Source organism: Agelaius phoeniceus, chromosome 4 (genome assembly GCF_051311805.1).
Source record: "Agelaius phoeniceus isolate bAgePho1 chromosome 4, bAgePho1.hap1, whole genome shotgun sequence".
Lineage (NCBI taxonomy): Eukaryota > Metazoa > Chordata > Aves > Passeriformes > Icteridae > Agelaius > Agelaius phoeniceus.
In genome coordinates, this window is record NC_135268.1 from 33,141,479 (window position 1) to 33,155,731 (window position 14,253).

At 37.8% G+C, this 14,253-nt stretch overlaps 1 protein-coding gene across 4 annotated transcripts in view; it reads left to right on the forward strand.

Moving 5' to 3' along the window:
• The window catches only part of GRIA2 (glutamate ionotropic receptor AMPA type subunit 2), an 89,241-nt gene that overhangs the window by 48,445 nt on the left and 26,543 nt on the right, over positions 1 to 14,253 (forward strand). For all 4 annotated transcript variants that reach the window (XR_008534220.2, XM_054632621.2, XM_054632619.2 and 1 more), the window contains exons 5-6: positions 1,508 to 1,561; positions 3,822 to 3,983. Coding sequence is in view for 3 of the 4 variants with exons in the window: in XM_054632621.2 (XP_054488596.1) it covers positions 1,508 to 1,561; positions 3,822 to 3,983 (216 nt within the window). In the remaining variant the exon portion in view is untranslated. The remainder of the gene's footprint in view (positions 1 to 1,507; positions 1,562 to 3,821; positions 3,984 to 14,253) is intronic.

Consider the following 14,253-nt stretch of genomic DNA (forward strand, 5'->3'; position numbering starts at 1 on the left):
TTCAGTTCCCCAGCTCTTCTCAGACTAGTTTATATTCCTCTTCTCTGATCTGGCAAGTCTGTTTTCACCATACTCTTCATTAAATGGCTTCTGTCTCTTCTCAGGCAGCTTCTTTTGCAGAATCTCATTTCACCCTGATAACACCCTTTGGGCAACTCTGTAATTACTGCCACTACTTGTCTACCCCTGCTAGAGAAGATCCTCTGAAGTGCTGAATAGCTTTTGTGGTGTGCACAGCTCCTTCATCATGGCTCTTGATACTACCACTGAATTTTCTTAGTGTGAGCTGGCAGCATCCTTAGTGTTCATATGGACAAGTGGGAAGTTTTAGCAAGCTGGGTTAATAAAAGAGTACTCAGTGGCAGCTAGAGCAGAGTTACATGCCATTGATCCAAAGGCTTGCAGCTACTGCTTGTCTTCTCAGGTACCAATGACAAAGAAATATTTCATACAGAAGAGCTAATCTATTTGGTATAACTGAAATTTCTTTGGAAGCAGCAGCCACGTAAGAAGTACACCTGAAAATAGCTCTTAAACCTGTTAGTAAGTATTTAGTTTTAAGTAGTCTTTTAAGATCCAGGTAACTGTTTTAGGATGCTTAGGTTCATATATCATATACATATATATATATATACATATATACCTCAAAAGAGGAACAATTTAATTACTTCCATGGCCTAAGTAATGGGATCCCTCCTAGTCTCAAACTCTAGTATGTAAACTCAGTGTTAAAACTGCTTGCAGTTATATTTCTGTAACTTCATGAAACCAAGTATGTGGAATGTTGTTCACTAGTACCCTGATATAAGTTTCAGGATACCTAGTCTGAATATTTTAGCTATATGTGAAATGAGGAAATGAGTGAGTCATCCTCTCTTAATTTAAGTTCATTGTTCAAGAGATGGAATAAACCTCTAGACTCCTCTTATCTTGCACATCCTTCCTCTGGAGAAGTGCTTAGCTTCAAAATGCAAACTTCCCCATGCAGACATAGTCTTAGTTGGGCTTATCTGGGAGAAGAATCCATGCTACAGGTGTGCCAGCAGAGACTGCTGAGAAACCACCAGCTGGCTTTGAGGGAGATTGTGAAGAAGACGTAGGGCAATAAACAATTTGAACTTTACAAGGTTTCCTCATAACTCATGAATGTCAGTGGGCAGAATCTGGCAGGAGTCTGTGAGGCACAGTGTTTGTAGCACATGATGCCTGCTCTCTCCTGGCTGGTTGTGCCCTAATACACACCACAGTAATCAGCATTCAGCACCTGTGTCTGGAGGGACTCTCCCTCTTGGGACTTGGACTTCAATGTGGCTGATTTCCAGCAGCAAAGAGTGTGCTCAGTGGTGCATTAGGTAAAATAAAGGATAAAGCATTGCACAAACTCAGTATTGCATGTCATTAAGACTAAAAAACCCCTAGCTTTTACATCATACTGCATTTTGTACTTTTCAAGTCTTTGTCTGTATACCAGGTGAACATTATAGGGGTATTTCTTCTTTTTTTACAGGTGATCACAATTGGTAAACATGTTAAAGGATACCACTATATCATTGCAAATTTGGTAAGCATTCTTAGTATTTAAAATACCTGTATTGCTCATTTGACTGTTTATGGAAGCACATCTACTAGTATTTTGTTTTAAATACATTTTAGAAAAAGGAAAAAAAGTTAGATGTCTTTATCCTTGATAAATGGAATGCATGTGTTGAGATTGTTTGTTTATTGGCTGAGTGTTTTCAGGGTTTAAATGCCTCTTATGATATTTTCATCAATGAGAATGAAGGCTGCTCAGCACCTTCAATAGAACTTTTCTTTTTCTACATACTTTAGAAAAAGAGGGTATGTAAAATAGAGAAATAACTTTCTCCATCATAGGATGATAGATTTATTCAGCAAGGTGATGATTTCTCTCTCATGACTTTTAAACTACTTAAGAATCAGGGTTCTCATGTTTCATTCTGCCAGACTAGTGAGTCTCAGATTTCCACATTTCATCCCTCAGGTTGGCTGGATGATCAGTCTGAATTCGTGTTTTCTTGAACACAGGTGATCAGACTGTATAGCTAATAGTGTTCCTGCAGGGAAAGCTCAGAAAACTCACTAAATTCTGTCAAGGGAATTTTTTGTAATTGTGTCTAAAGGTGAAGGGCCTTTTTATTGGTATTAAAGTCTATAAACACCTACTTACTGAAGCTAGAGGAGCTAATCCAGTCCTTTTTTGTAATAGACAAAGCAAATTCTTCACACCCACATCTCAGTTATCCTGTTCAAGAAAAGAGGTTTGGGGCTTGTATAGTGTGAGTGCCTCCAAACCATTTTTTTCATCATTTATCTTGAACTGTGACAGTGTTTGATATAAATTCCAGCAGTGCCCCAATTGACACTGTCTTCCATAGTGCTTTGAGGAGCTTGAGGAAACAGAAGGAGCATGGTGTGTCTCTGGCCCTTGAGGCATAACCCCTGTCTCCTCCTGCCTTTGATGGAAACACTTCCCCCTCCAGGCAGGCACTGCTCTGAAGAGTCATGTGGGTGCCACGGTGTGAAGAAATCTTTTGCTCTAAAGGCCACTTTAAAAGCTGAACACTGGGGTTTCATTCTTATATCTTAACAACTAATTTTTGGATAAAGAAGTTGAGGTGCTAATATTCATAAAGCAGGCATAAAAGTCTTACAAAATGTGAGAAATTGTCTGTTAGACATCTGTGGTTTGCATTGCAAATGTTGCATAAACAGTATTTTGAGTCTTAAGGGAAATTTTCTAAAATGTGCCCACTGGATTTCATGATGTTAACTGGTTGCTATTTTAGCCATTGCTTTAAATTTGTAACAGTAAGTCCATAAGATCTAAAAATTACTGAATCTTACGTTTTAAAGCTGTTTAATATCATTCATAAAGTGTTTATGGAAGTGATTTTAAAAACTTGTTTTTCTCTGCCACAAGGAAAACTTATCTAGTATTTGAATAATATCTTCAGTGAATCCATCTGCTTTCTTCTTTTTGGACTGTAGTAATATTCTCCTCCAGTCTGATCAGTCATTCAAGAAATTTATCTATTTTGAAAACTAAGAAACACTGATAGATGGAGAAGAGGTTTGAATATACAATGAATGTCAAGTTACATGATCTGTGTAGAAGTGTCTGTATTAGCAGGCAACAACACATGAGGATCATTAATATGCAGTAATTAAAGAGCATCTCATATGGCAATTGTAGCAACTTTTGATAATGTGGTTTGAATTTGCTGCTTCTTTTTGTATTCATTCATAACATTCATTTATAATGAAGTGTCTGACATGATTATTTCATGTAAATACTTTGGTTATTTGGGTGAAGTTAAATCACAGAAAACAGAGCACAAGAACTTTTTGTAAGAATGAGAAGTAGTTCTTTATGTCAGAGGGAGGAGGCAATGGAGATGGTAAGTCCTTCCACATGCTTTAGAGTTCCTAAAAAAGAGGATACAGCTGTGACTGTAAGTATTCCTGTCTAAAATTTGCTTGCCTGTTACTGATGTCTCGTGTTCCCTTTCTCACCTAAGTGGTCACCTTAAAATTAACAGGATGTTTAGGATGGCAAGGACAGGTCCACTCAGCCCTTGCTCACCATAGAAGTGTTTGTCTAGTGGGCAGCAAGAAGCATTGCTGGCTGATGGAGCTGATGACTTAATCCTGGCAGCCCAGGGTTTAAGTTGGTTCCAGTTTGAGGAAAATGTTGGCTTACTGTTCTGCAGTAGAGGTCATGTGGTAACTCTTGCTTTTCATACACTATTGAGAGAACTGCCAGAACTATTAAAGTAACAGGCAATTTTCTCTGTGCTCAGGGATTTACTGATGGAGATTTGTCAAAAATTCAGTTTGGAGGAGCTAATGTCTCAGGATTTCAGATAGTTGACTATGATGATCCCGTGGTGTCGAAATTTATACAACGTTGGTCAACACTGGAGGAGAAAGAATATCCTGGTGCACACACTAGTACAATCAAGGTAGGTCTTATGTTTGTTTTAACTGCCCTAGAAGTACAGGAAGTGAAGGGTTTGGAACAGAATAGCAAGAGACAGAGAAAGCCCTTGAAAAGCCACAGTCCCAACATAATTTTATATTTCTCTGGAAAACTTTTAACATTCTCTGTCATAGGACTGATTGAGCAAAGATGCTACACTCTTAAAAACGTTCAAGATAATTTTTTCTTGTGTCACTTTAAATCTGTGCCTGGCAGCTTGTTAGGTAATTGGTTTAGATATGATGATAGATTACCTAGATCTACTGACTTTTTTTGATTTTTCTCTTTCTCTGTTTTGAAATGTTTCTCTTTCTCTGTATTTTGAAATGTTTAAAGACAAATATTAATCACGCTTCTGGGGAGCACAGATTTAGCACTTTTTTGATGTAACATAATAACCCAAAGAAATGGTTAGACAGTTCCTTTGAGACAGATGCCCAAGTGCTACAAAGACTTGCAACATTCAATGCTATGCCTGACGTGCAGAATCGTGCTCTGATTTCAGGCCTGCATGACACACAGTGTAACACTGGGCAGGTGGTTTCGCTTTTTTACCTCAGTTTTATTTCTGGATGAGATTAGGATAGTAGTACCTTCTCACTTTCTCTAACTATCAATTAGTGGCTGCAGGATTTTAAAAAGAATAATTCAATTTTAATGTTAGATAATTTCTGTTTTAAGTAGTACAATCAGAGATTTTAATAAGAACATAAGAACACTATTAAATAGCTCTAAAAGACAAAAAAATAAGTTGCAAATGTTCTAGCCATAACTTTTTTTGTGCTATAATTGGAATATGAAGCATGTTCTTAATTTATAATGAAATTAATAAAAAGTTCAGCGTGGAAGGAAGAACCATTTTTTTCAAAGGCCTGGTAGAAAACCTTAATTTTAATTTATTTTATGAGGCCACGTTTGGTGGTAACTTAGACATAGGGATTTTTTTTCCTGTGGTTATTTTTGTAGTTTAAAATCTTTATAACACAGGTAGTGAATTTCTTACTTGATGTTTGGAAAAGTAAACTGGAATCTGTATCAGGTCTTTAGGTACATTTGTATTACAGATGTGTAGTGTATGTAATCTGTATTGCTCTCATTTAGGAGAAAGGGAAGGGTTGTGGCTGTGGAGAATTAACAGAATTCTTTTGTCTCTCTGATACTTGAGTGCCCAAATCTACCTACATATTCATGTTGCAGATTCATAGTCTGGAAATAATTATAGGGAAATACATAAAACACATGACTACAGTGAAGAACTCAAACTGAAACCTCCAAGAGGCACTTTTTTATCAAAGATGGAAAAATAAATGAGAGATACAGTAGTAAGGTCTCTGGTGTTACTTACACTGGGGGGAAGTTGCATGTGTGTTAGATAACACGAAGTGGTGGCAATGTTGTATTAAAGCACTAAAATCTTTAACTCTGTCACAGGTATTACCTTTATTTTTTCCATGATAAGTCCTTTCAATTCTAGAAGAAATTGAAAGAGTTGAAGGAGAGTATTTGCAATATCTTCTGCTTTTGAGGTTTATTTTGTTATGGATAGGAAAATTAAAGTATCTTGAATTTCACTAATTTAAAACACATTTTAAATTAGTTTAAAAGGCTGAGCTCTCTTCCTTTTTATATTGTTTGCTCAAGATTTAATTTGGACGGCACTGATACTCAAGAAATTGAAATCTATGTTAGATTATCAGATAATTTATAAATGCTGGAGGTATTGATGGTGAGGCAAGTGTGGATATTGCAATATTTGGTGACATTGATTGTAGCAGTTACTGTATTTCTTTGTGTAGGTTTCTATCTCTTCTCCTTTGACACATATTAGTTGTCATTTTTGCTTGTCATTACAGGTAGAGTTAGAGGTATGTCACATTTCATTCCCACTTTAGAGGGAGCAAGAGGCAGGGCAGAATCATAGAAATCATGGAAACAGGGCAAGAAAGGTCTTTGAGCGGTCAGTCACCCTTCTGTCCTCCTTGCCTGAAGGCAGAATCAGATAAACCTGTGCAGTTCCTCTGAGCGGTGGTTTCACAGCTTCTCCAAGCATCTATTTCAGCACTTAAATGATCTTGGTTTTGGCTTTTGTCTAACCTTAATCAGCCTTGATGCTATCACCTAATCAATGGAATACTCCTTTATATGTTTCTAATGTGTGAGAAGCTTCTGCTTTTACATTGTCCTCCTGTATTTGAAAATGGCTGCCACCCTTTTTGTCTTTCTTTCCTCCCTGACCAAATAATCTCTTTTCTTTTGAATTTTCTGCTCTCAGATCTTGCTTGTCATTTTGCTCTGGAGCCTTTCTATTTGGTACCTCTTTGAAATGCCAGACTGGCTACTGCAACACATCTGAGTGCTATGCTGAGGAAATGGAAATAATGGCTTCATGTGTCTCAGAGACAGTACTCATTTCAGGGGGCTCTTTTGTATTAGTTTCTTTTTACTTTTTTTTTTCTCTCCTCACCACCATGACACTAGTGAGATGTATTTCTCATGGGATAGATGCTAACAGCCAAATCTTTTTCTGCATTCCTTTCTTGTGCTGCTGCCAATTTAGATAGGCTCATACCATATCTGTCCACTTCATCATTATTTTAAGTACAGGCTTTTTTCATCAACTCATGCTGAGTTGCGTTTCTTACCTGTCCTTTGTGAGCATTTCATTCCTTTTTATATTATTATTCTAGCTGTGTTACCCTCTGCTTCTGCATAAACATCTAGATTACTGAGCAGGTCTGCTGCACTGGTCTCCCACTTGTCCCTTAAGTGGTCTTACAAATAACTTTTTTCCCCTTTTGATTTTGAGATAGTTGTCCAAATTGCCAGTGCTGATAAATGAACTTTTGCTCCCAGTCCCATGGAATCTAGGAAACTCTTGCTGCAGATTCTGTATGAAACAGGTAGGAAGGCTGACAAGAGCCCTGCATCATCAGTATAGAAATGAGAGGTGGTTACATGCACCTAACAGGTAATATTGTCTCTGGGATTGCAAGTGTTCTGTCATTGCAGACAAAAACATTGCAACTCTGTTGTATTATCTTCCTTTTGTAATCCAAAAGTAAGTGTACATTCATTTCACATTACAAAATGCAAGTCAATGGACTATGACTGAGCTGATAAGACACATCACAGCATCCAAGTACAGTCCTGAAAATAGAGAAAAGCACCCTTTCTAAGAGAAAGTGCATTTCAAAGGAACATGCTCTTCAAGAAAGAAGAACATTGCTAAAAGCCTCTTCCACAGATGCCCAGAAGAGTATCTGTATCAAATTGTTTTAAAAATGTATCTTTCCAATCTATAAAATATTAATTATAAAAAATTGCTATCTTAGGACATAGATGAGAAAGGACTCTGATCTCCTTTGTTGCTGCACTGTACCTGTACTGATAAAAGCACGAGTTTTATAGATTAAGCAGGATGTTTAAAACAAGTCCTTTGCAGACTTTTTTACGGAATATTTTTACATCTTTCTAAATTAACGCTGATACATTGTTTAGTTCAGATTAAATTTAAAACATTTCTGTTTTAACCAAGGGTGTTACCAGTCTCTGCATGCAGTTCTAGAAGAGCTACTGTGTAGATCTTGAAACATAGAGTTGAGCATCCTCACTAATTTTTAGTCAAGTAGCTTAGTAGAAAGACATGTTTAATTTTATAAAGGCCGGATAATAACAAGTTGAAATTTTCTTTTGATCCAGTATTGTGTATTTACAAATATGCTGGGCTTTCTGAGCCTAAAGTTGTTCCAGGCTGTTACATTTAAGGCAAGCTTCTTGATCCTGTGGAAGGACAACACATCTGTTCACATCCAACTGCTCCAGTTTGCTGATCTGATTAACCCATTCTGTCTCTTTGGTCTATTTGCTGAAAGAAGCTCAATCTGCATCTCTTGAAGGCTAGTGAGACATAAGTTGTATTTCCTTTGTCTGGCAGGGTTTTAGTAGAAGGGGACCACAGGGGTGGCTTTTGTGAGAAGCTTCTGGAAGCTTCCCCCACATCCAGTGAAGCCAATACCAGCTGGCTCCAAGACTGACCCTCTGGTCCCCCAAGACTGAGCTCATCAGGGAAGGTGGTGGTGCCTCTGATAACACATGCAAGAAGAGGAAAAAGCTGCTGCACAACAGCAGCCAGAGGGAGGAGTGACAATATATGAGAGAAACAGCCCTGCAGGCAGTGCAGAAGGAAGGACAGGGGGTGGACCAGGTGTCAGAGAAGAAATTTCCCTGCAGAGGAAGAGTGTGAGGAGTCCACCCTGTGAGGAGGAAGTAGTGGTAGAGATGGGTGCTGAACAGACTGCAACCCCCTTCCACATCCCCCTGTGTCACTGTGGGAACAGAGTATAAAGAATTTGTGAGTGAAGTTGAGCCCAGGTAGAAGGGAGAAGAGGGTTGAGATGTTTGGTGATTTGTTTTTTATTTTCCCATTATCCTACTTTGGTTTGATTGGTAATTAAATTTTTTTCTGAGTTGAGTCTGTTCTTCCTGTTATGGTCATTGCTGAGTGATCTCTCCCCACCATTATCCCAACCCATGAGCCTTTCATTTTATTTTCTCTTCCCAGTCCCTCTGAGGAAGAGAGTGACAGAACAGCTTTGGTGGCACCTGGTGTCCAGCCAGAGCCAAACCCCCATCTAAGCACTAAGCTTCAAGTAGGTATGTCCTGTGAGGGACAGCAAAGGTCCCTGAGCTTGTCTCCTTTGGAGAGGAGGAGGCTGAGGAGTGACCCCATTTTTCTCTACAGCTTTCTAAGGAGGGAGAGTGGAGAGGATGGTGCTGAGATCCACTCCTTGGTATCCAGTGACAAGGGGATGTGTGGGAATGGTTCAGAGCTGCACCAGAGCAGGTTCAGACTTTGGAAGCATTTGGACCTTTGGAAGCATTTGTTTACCTTTCTTTCATTTTTTAGGGTAGTCAAACACTACTAGGAGTGCTGGTCAACATCCCAAGCCTGTCTGTTTAAGAGGCATTGGGACAATTCTGCTAAAAACCCACTTTAGAATTGGTCAGCCCTGAATTTGAATTGTTCAGGCAGTTGGACTAGATAATGGTTGTAGGTCTGTCCAACTGAGATAGTCTATTCTACAAGCCATCCTACTCTGGGATAAACTTTTCTAAGAGCAACCTGAGGCTTGAAGTGCCTGAGACAGCTTGCATATGGTATATACAGAAACTATGTGCAGCATGCAGAAAAAAATTTGGGGCTGCCTGGTTGAAGACCTAATTAAGCTCAGACTTGTAGAGAATCCCATTGTGTCAGAAGGTGATAACAATCCTGGTACTCATGCAGCTATTTTGGATGGGTGAAACTGTTTCATGCTGGCACATAATGTTTCAGATGTTCTCTTTTCATGATTGTATTTCTGGCTTCATAATCTCTTTTCCCACCCAACAAATGCATAGCTAAGATACTAAAAACATTAGATTGTTTTTACCTCCTGATTTTGTCTTCAGTAATTTCACATTTTCAGGTTTCTTCTTTATAGTCAAGTCATATAGTCTTTAGGCAATTATTATGAAACCTTAAGTCAGGAGTAATGATGCTTGTAACTGACAGATGCTGGTTTAACTATACTGGTGCTAATTTAGCAGAAGGATTCAATACAGGTAACATGCAGAAGAAAAAATACAAAAATGCATAGCACACAATTATTTACCTTGCAGAAATAATTAACATTTAGATGACACACTCATAATAAGGAGCAAAGAAGAAAACAATGTGAACAAAGAAGAAAACGCTGAAAACAATTATGCACACTGAAAATTCAGAAGTCAGTTTGTCTAGATATAGATGACAAAGCAAAAGTGTACAGTTGATGAATTAGACATTATCTTCATTTTGGGCCTTGCCTCTTATGATTGCAGTGTGTTGGAAAATGGTTTTATTATGCAATGAATTTTAATAAGAGTTATAGGGGATATTCTGTTGCACCTGCTACAGTTTTAATAGAAAAATATGATTGAATATACCTTAATTCATGTGGATCATAATGATTTATAAATACGATTTTTCTAATAGGTAGTTTTTAGTATTTATTACAAGGTTGAACAAAGAACTGATCTGGAGTATTTTTGGTTTTTTCTAAGTTTCCTTATAAAACTGTAGATTTTTGAGATTGTTCTGCCTGTTTTCAGTCCTTGCATTTTGGTTTTCTGGGCATAAAAAAGGTATTCATCTGGAAGTTTGTGTTCCAGCTACCTGGTTTTCACTGGGCTTTCAAATCCCAGTGTTCAGTCTTCTCTATTTGAAAAAATAAATACAAAAAATGTGAGCATAAAAAATTTCAGTGTTAAACTTCATGCTTCTTTTTAATAGCTTAAGGCTGTTTTGTGTAAGGAATCACTCATTCCAGCATAGCTGGTTTAGGTTGGGTTGTTGTTGGTTTTTTCTTTTAAGAAAAGTCAATTAAAGAATGGAACATTTAGTCACTGAAAGCAATGGGTGGTTTGAGGCAATATCTGTAGATTTGTCTCAGACATGCAAAAGGCCAATTGACCCAGATCCTTCGATCCTGAAAGTGGCTAAACTGTGCTAGAGCAGACTTCAGAAACCCACAGAGCCAAGTCCTGATGTCTCTATGAAGCTGTGCTTCTTTGAACTTGAATCCCCTTATTCTTAGTAATTATAAATTGTTAAGGATCTTCAGCCAACAAAGTGCAGTGGATTCCACCTGCCTGTTTTTCCAGGAACTCTGTGTTGCTTTTTCTCAGCCAGTAATTCATCTGGATATGGTGGATATAAACAGGAAAAACTACTATTCCTTCATGATTCAAGTGTTCCTCTAGATCAGACATAAGCCTGACCTCACAAAGATCAATGTCATTTAGGACAGTAGAGCTTGATGGAGAAGTGGGGATAAGAGGAGCAGAGGGAGTCATAGACAAAGATGAAAATAGTAGTAGGAGGAGGAATGATGTCATGCAAAAAAGGGGTCAGCAAAGTGAAAAGAGGCTGTTGAAATGTGAGTGAAAGACACAGTAAAGTGGGCAGCTCAGAGCTGGAGAGGCATGTGTGACTTCAAGTTTCTTGGGTCAGGGGAATAAGGGAGGTTGGGGATAATGGGATATTTAAATGAATAAGGAGGGGAGACATGCAGGTTTTTTCTGGGGCAAGTCTGGTATTAAGGACCAATTAATGTTGGTAGCTGCCCATATTACTTAGCATGGGGTGGCAGAAAAGTAAAAATGAAGTGTTTATTATTATTTGACAATAACTATGTCTTGGTGAAATCAGGAATCTGGTGAGAATAGTGTATTCAATTCTATTAGTATTCTGCTTGGAAATTAGATTGGAGCAAACAGGAGGAAGCTTTTTATCTTGATACAACAGGTATCTTGTTGCTGATTAGGGTAGATGAGGAGTGATAATGAACATGGGGAATTGTGGTTTAGGAATTGTTTTAGGGGTTTTTGTGTTTCTTCTTTTTCTCTATTGTTTTAAATTTAAGGCTTGAACTATAACTATTAGTTTTAAATGGCATATTTTGAAAATTCTTAGAGCACCACAGTATATACACCACAGGATGAGACTGCTGATTGGATTTTTTTCTCCCTCTCCCCTCCTGGAAAAAAAATAAAAAAACCAAAAACCAAACCAAACAAACAAAAAAACCAACAAAACAGCAAACACCAAAAAAATGCCAAAACCCATACTCACAATAAAAAGTCAAAGAACTCTACACATACTTCAACACTTCGAACATTCACATTAATTCTTTTAAATCCTTTTCTTGGAGTTTATCTTTTTCAGAGAATTCTTTTCCCTTTTTATTTGTACATTTTGTTCTCATTCCTGCTTGGTATGTTTTCAGTACTGTGACCAAAGGCTTCAGTTTTTGCTGCTGATCCTGCTGATTTTTAATACCATCAAGAGCAACGTACTTTGTTCTGACTTAGCCTTGAAGAAAAAGCTTTTGTGTATTTATCTGGTGAAAATTAAAAAGTTGTATGTTTTTTGTGTTTTATAGTTTATTCAAGGTGATTTTATCATTAGTGGCATTGCTGCTTTGCATGTTTATTCTAAGTTAGAAGTAAGATTACACAAATCATTCTAGAACCTTACTAATTTTGTTACTATGTATATTTTCTGTAGGTAGTGGCATGATTAGAATATAGCAGAATCTTTTATAAATGAAATGCTGTGGGTTCAACTCCAAATAATTTTATTTGCTATTTCTGTAAAGCTTTTTGATTTCAAATGCAAGTATATGGTTTCCATTTACTATAATGGAAGATCAAAGTGCTTTAAAACCTGTATTTTCAATGTAAGATAAAAAAAAGGTCCTCACTCTTTTTCTCCTGCTGAATTAGCACCTCTGATGATTCTAGTGAGAAGATTGTTCTGTACTGGAAGCAATCATGGGGGAGGAATTACAGTTCAGGAATCTCATTCCTATTAAAGTAGTAGATAAAATAGGTAGAAAGGCCAAGCACTTTGGGCTTTATAAATCTTGTGATCTTTGCTATATTCAGTTTTTAAAAGAGTGAAAGAAGGTCACTTTCTCCTATAAATATCCTACAATGGGAGCATTAGGATAATTCCGGGGCCACAGTCTTGTCAGTCTCTGCTGGATGTGCTGTGAGCATGTCTTTGAAATAAAAGTTAGACTTCCAGGAATTTGGGGTTTGGCAAGTGCCTGCTACTGGGCTATATGTTCTGAGTGTGCTCAGAAAGCAGCCTTTCTAAACCAAGCAAAGAGATAATTAAAACACAAAGCATGTCAAAAAATCAGCAGATTTTCTGGATAGCAGTTTTGGAGCTGAACACAAGTTTTTCTAAAGTGACAGTTGCTTAAGGTGTTCCTTGCATCTCGTGCCAGTGTGGCACTTCAAAGCAAAAATGCCTGTTTGTTTAGGTCTTCTGTGCACACTGAGCGCTGCAGTTGGGTTTGAACAAAGGCTGTTAGCAAAGTTGATGTGACTGCACAACTTTGGGAAACAAAATGTAATAAAGATAGTATATTCATTAAGATAAATAGGTCTTGGTCTCTAACCTCATCTTTTCTGAGATCAATCTAATTAATTTTTTTTAAACGATCAGGTAATTTTACATTTTATTAATCTCTCTTCCCCTTTTAGTCAGGACCAGGGTTGTTAGTAAAAAAAATTGCAATTATTATTTCCAAATATCTTGTGTATGTATGCAATTATTCTCAGCTGGAAGCAAGTCAGTTGCTTGCCTATTTTCACAAGAGCATCATCCTAACAAAGAGGAAGAGCCATGCACTGTCTTTTCTGGGCTCCCTGACCTCTATCTCACATTGCAGTATTTGAAATATGGCCATAGGTAATGAAGATGCTCGAGTGCTCAAGGCCCATTTGCAGTTTGAATGGCAACCAGCTCAGCACACTGCTGTGTACACATTCATGCTAATGCCTGCACAAAACAGGTGAGAACAAAGCCTGATTATGGGCACAGTCAAAGGCCATTTTCACTTCCAATTACACTTATGTGTACAAGATTTGACAATGTCTCTTGTTTCTATTGGAAGTAGCTCTTTGCAATTCCATGTGCTCTCAGGATCCTGTGCAAGGTGCCAGGAGCTCCAGAAGGAAAGAGCTATTTCCAATCAGTTAGGTAATTTTCTATTAGCTCTCCTATCTGTCAGACCACCTTCAGGTATTTTCCAAAATGTGTGTAATACTGTCTGTTTCAAAATAGCTCCCAGCTACATTAAAGACCTTTAAGAAGTAGGTGTCCAATGCTGCGTCAGTTTGACTACACTGGAAGTGCAGGACACAGTTGCCCAGCTCCTTCACAGTTCTTGACAAGTAACTTTGGGCCTCATTTCTTTTTTGCTTGTGTGTTTGCATATGTGTGTAGCTATGTTTTACATGTAATTTATAAAGATGTAGGAATGTTTATGTCAGTCTTTCTGCTTTTGTTGTATATACTAGCATTCAAGTAGAGAAGTACTTAGTTGAGGGAAAAATGCAGAAATTTCAGATGAGATACTTTATTATAGTTTATTTTATATGTTTGCTGATATTGAAATTGTTTAAATATAAGGAAAATGGTGAAAGTGATTGATTCCACCCTTCTGCTCTTGCAACCAAGAACATTTCCTATATTTCCTCTCTCAGAATTTTACCACTCCCCAAGGGAAAATATTTGTATCAGATTTTAGGGCTCCTTTCTCTTAGCCTCTGTTAGTGATGCAGTGTCCCTGCTCCTGCTGGCCCAACAGCACCCCCATACATGGTGAGGAGCCTCCATCTGTGCCTGTTGCAGACTGATTTCTGCCTTCTTGAGCGCT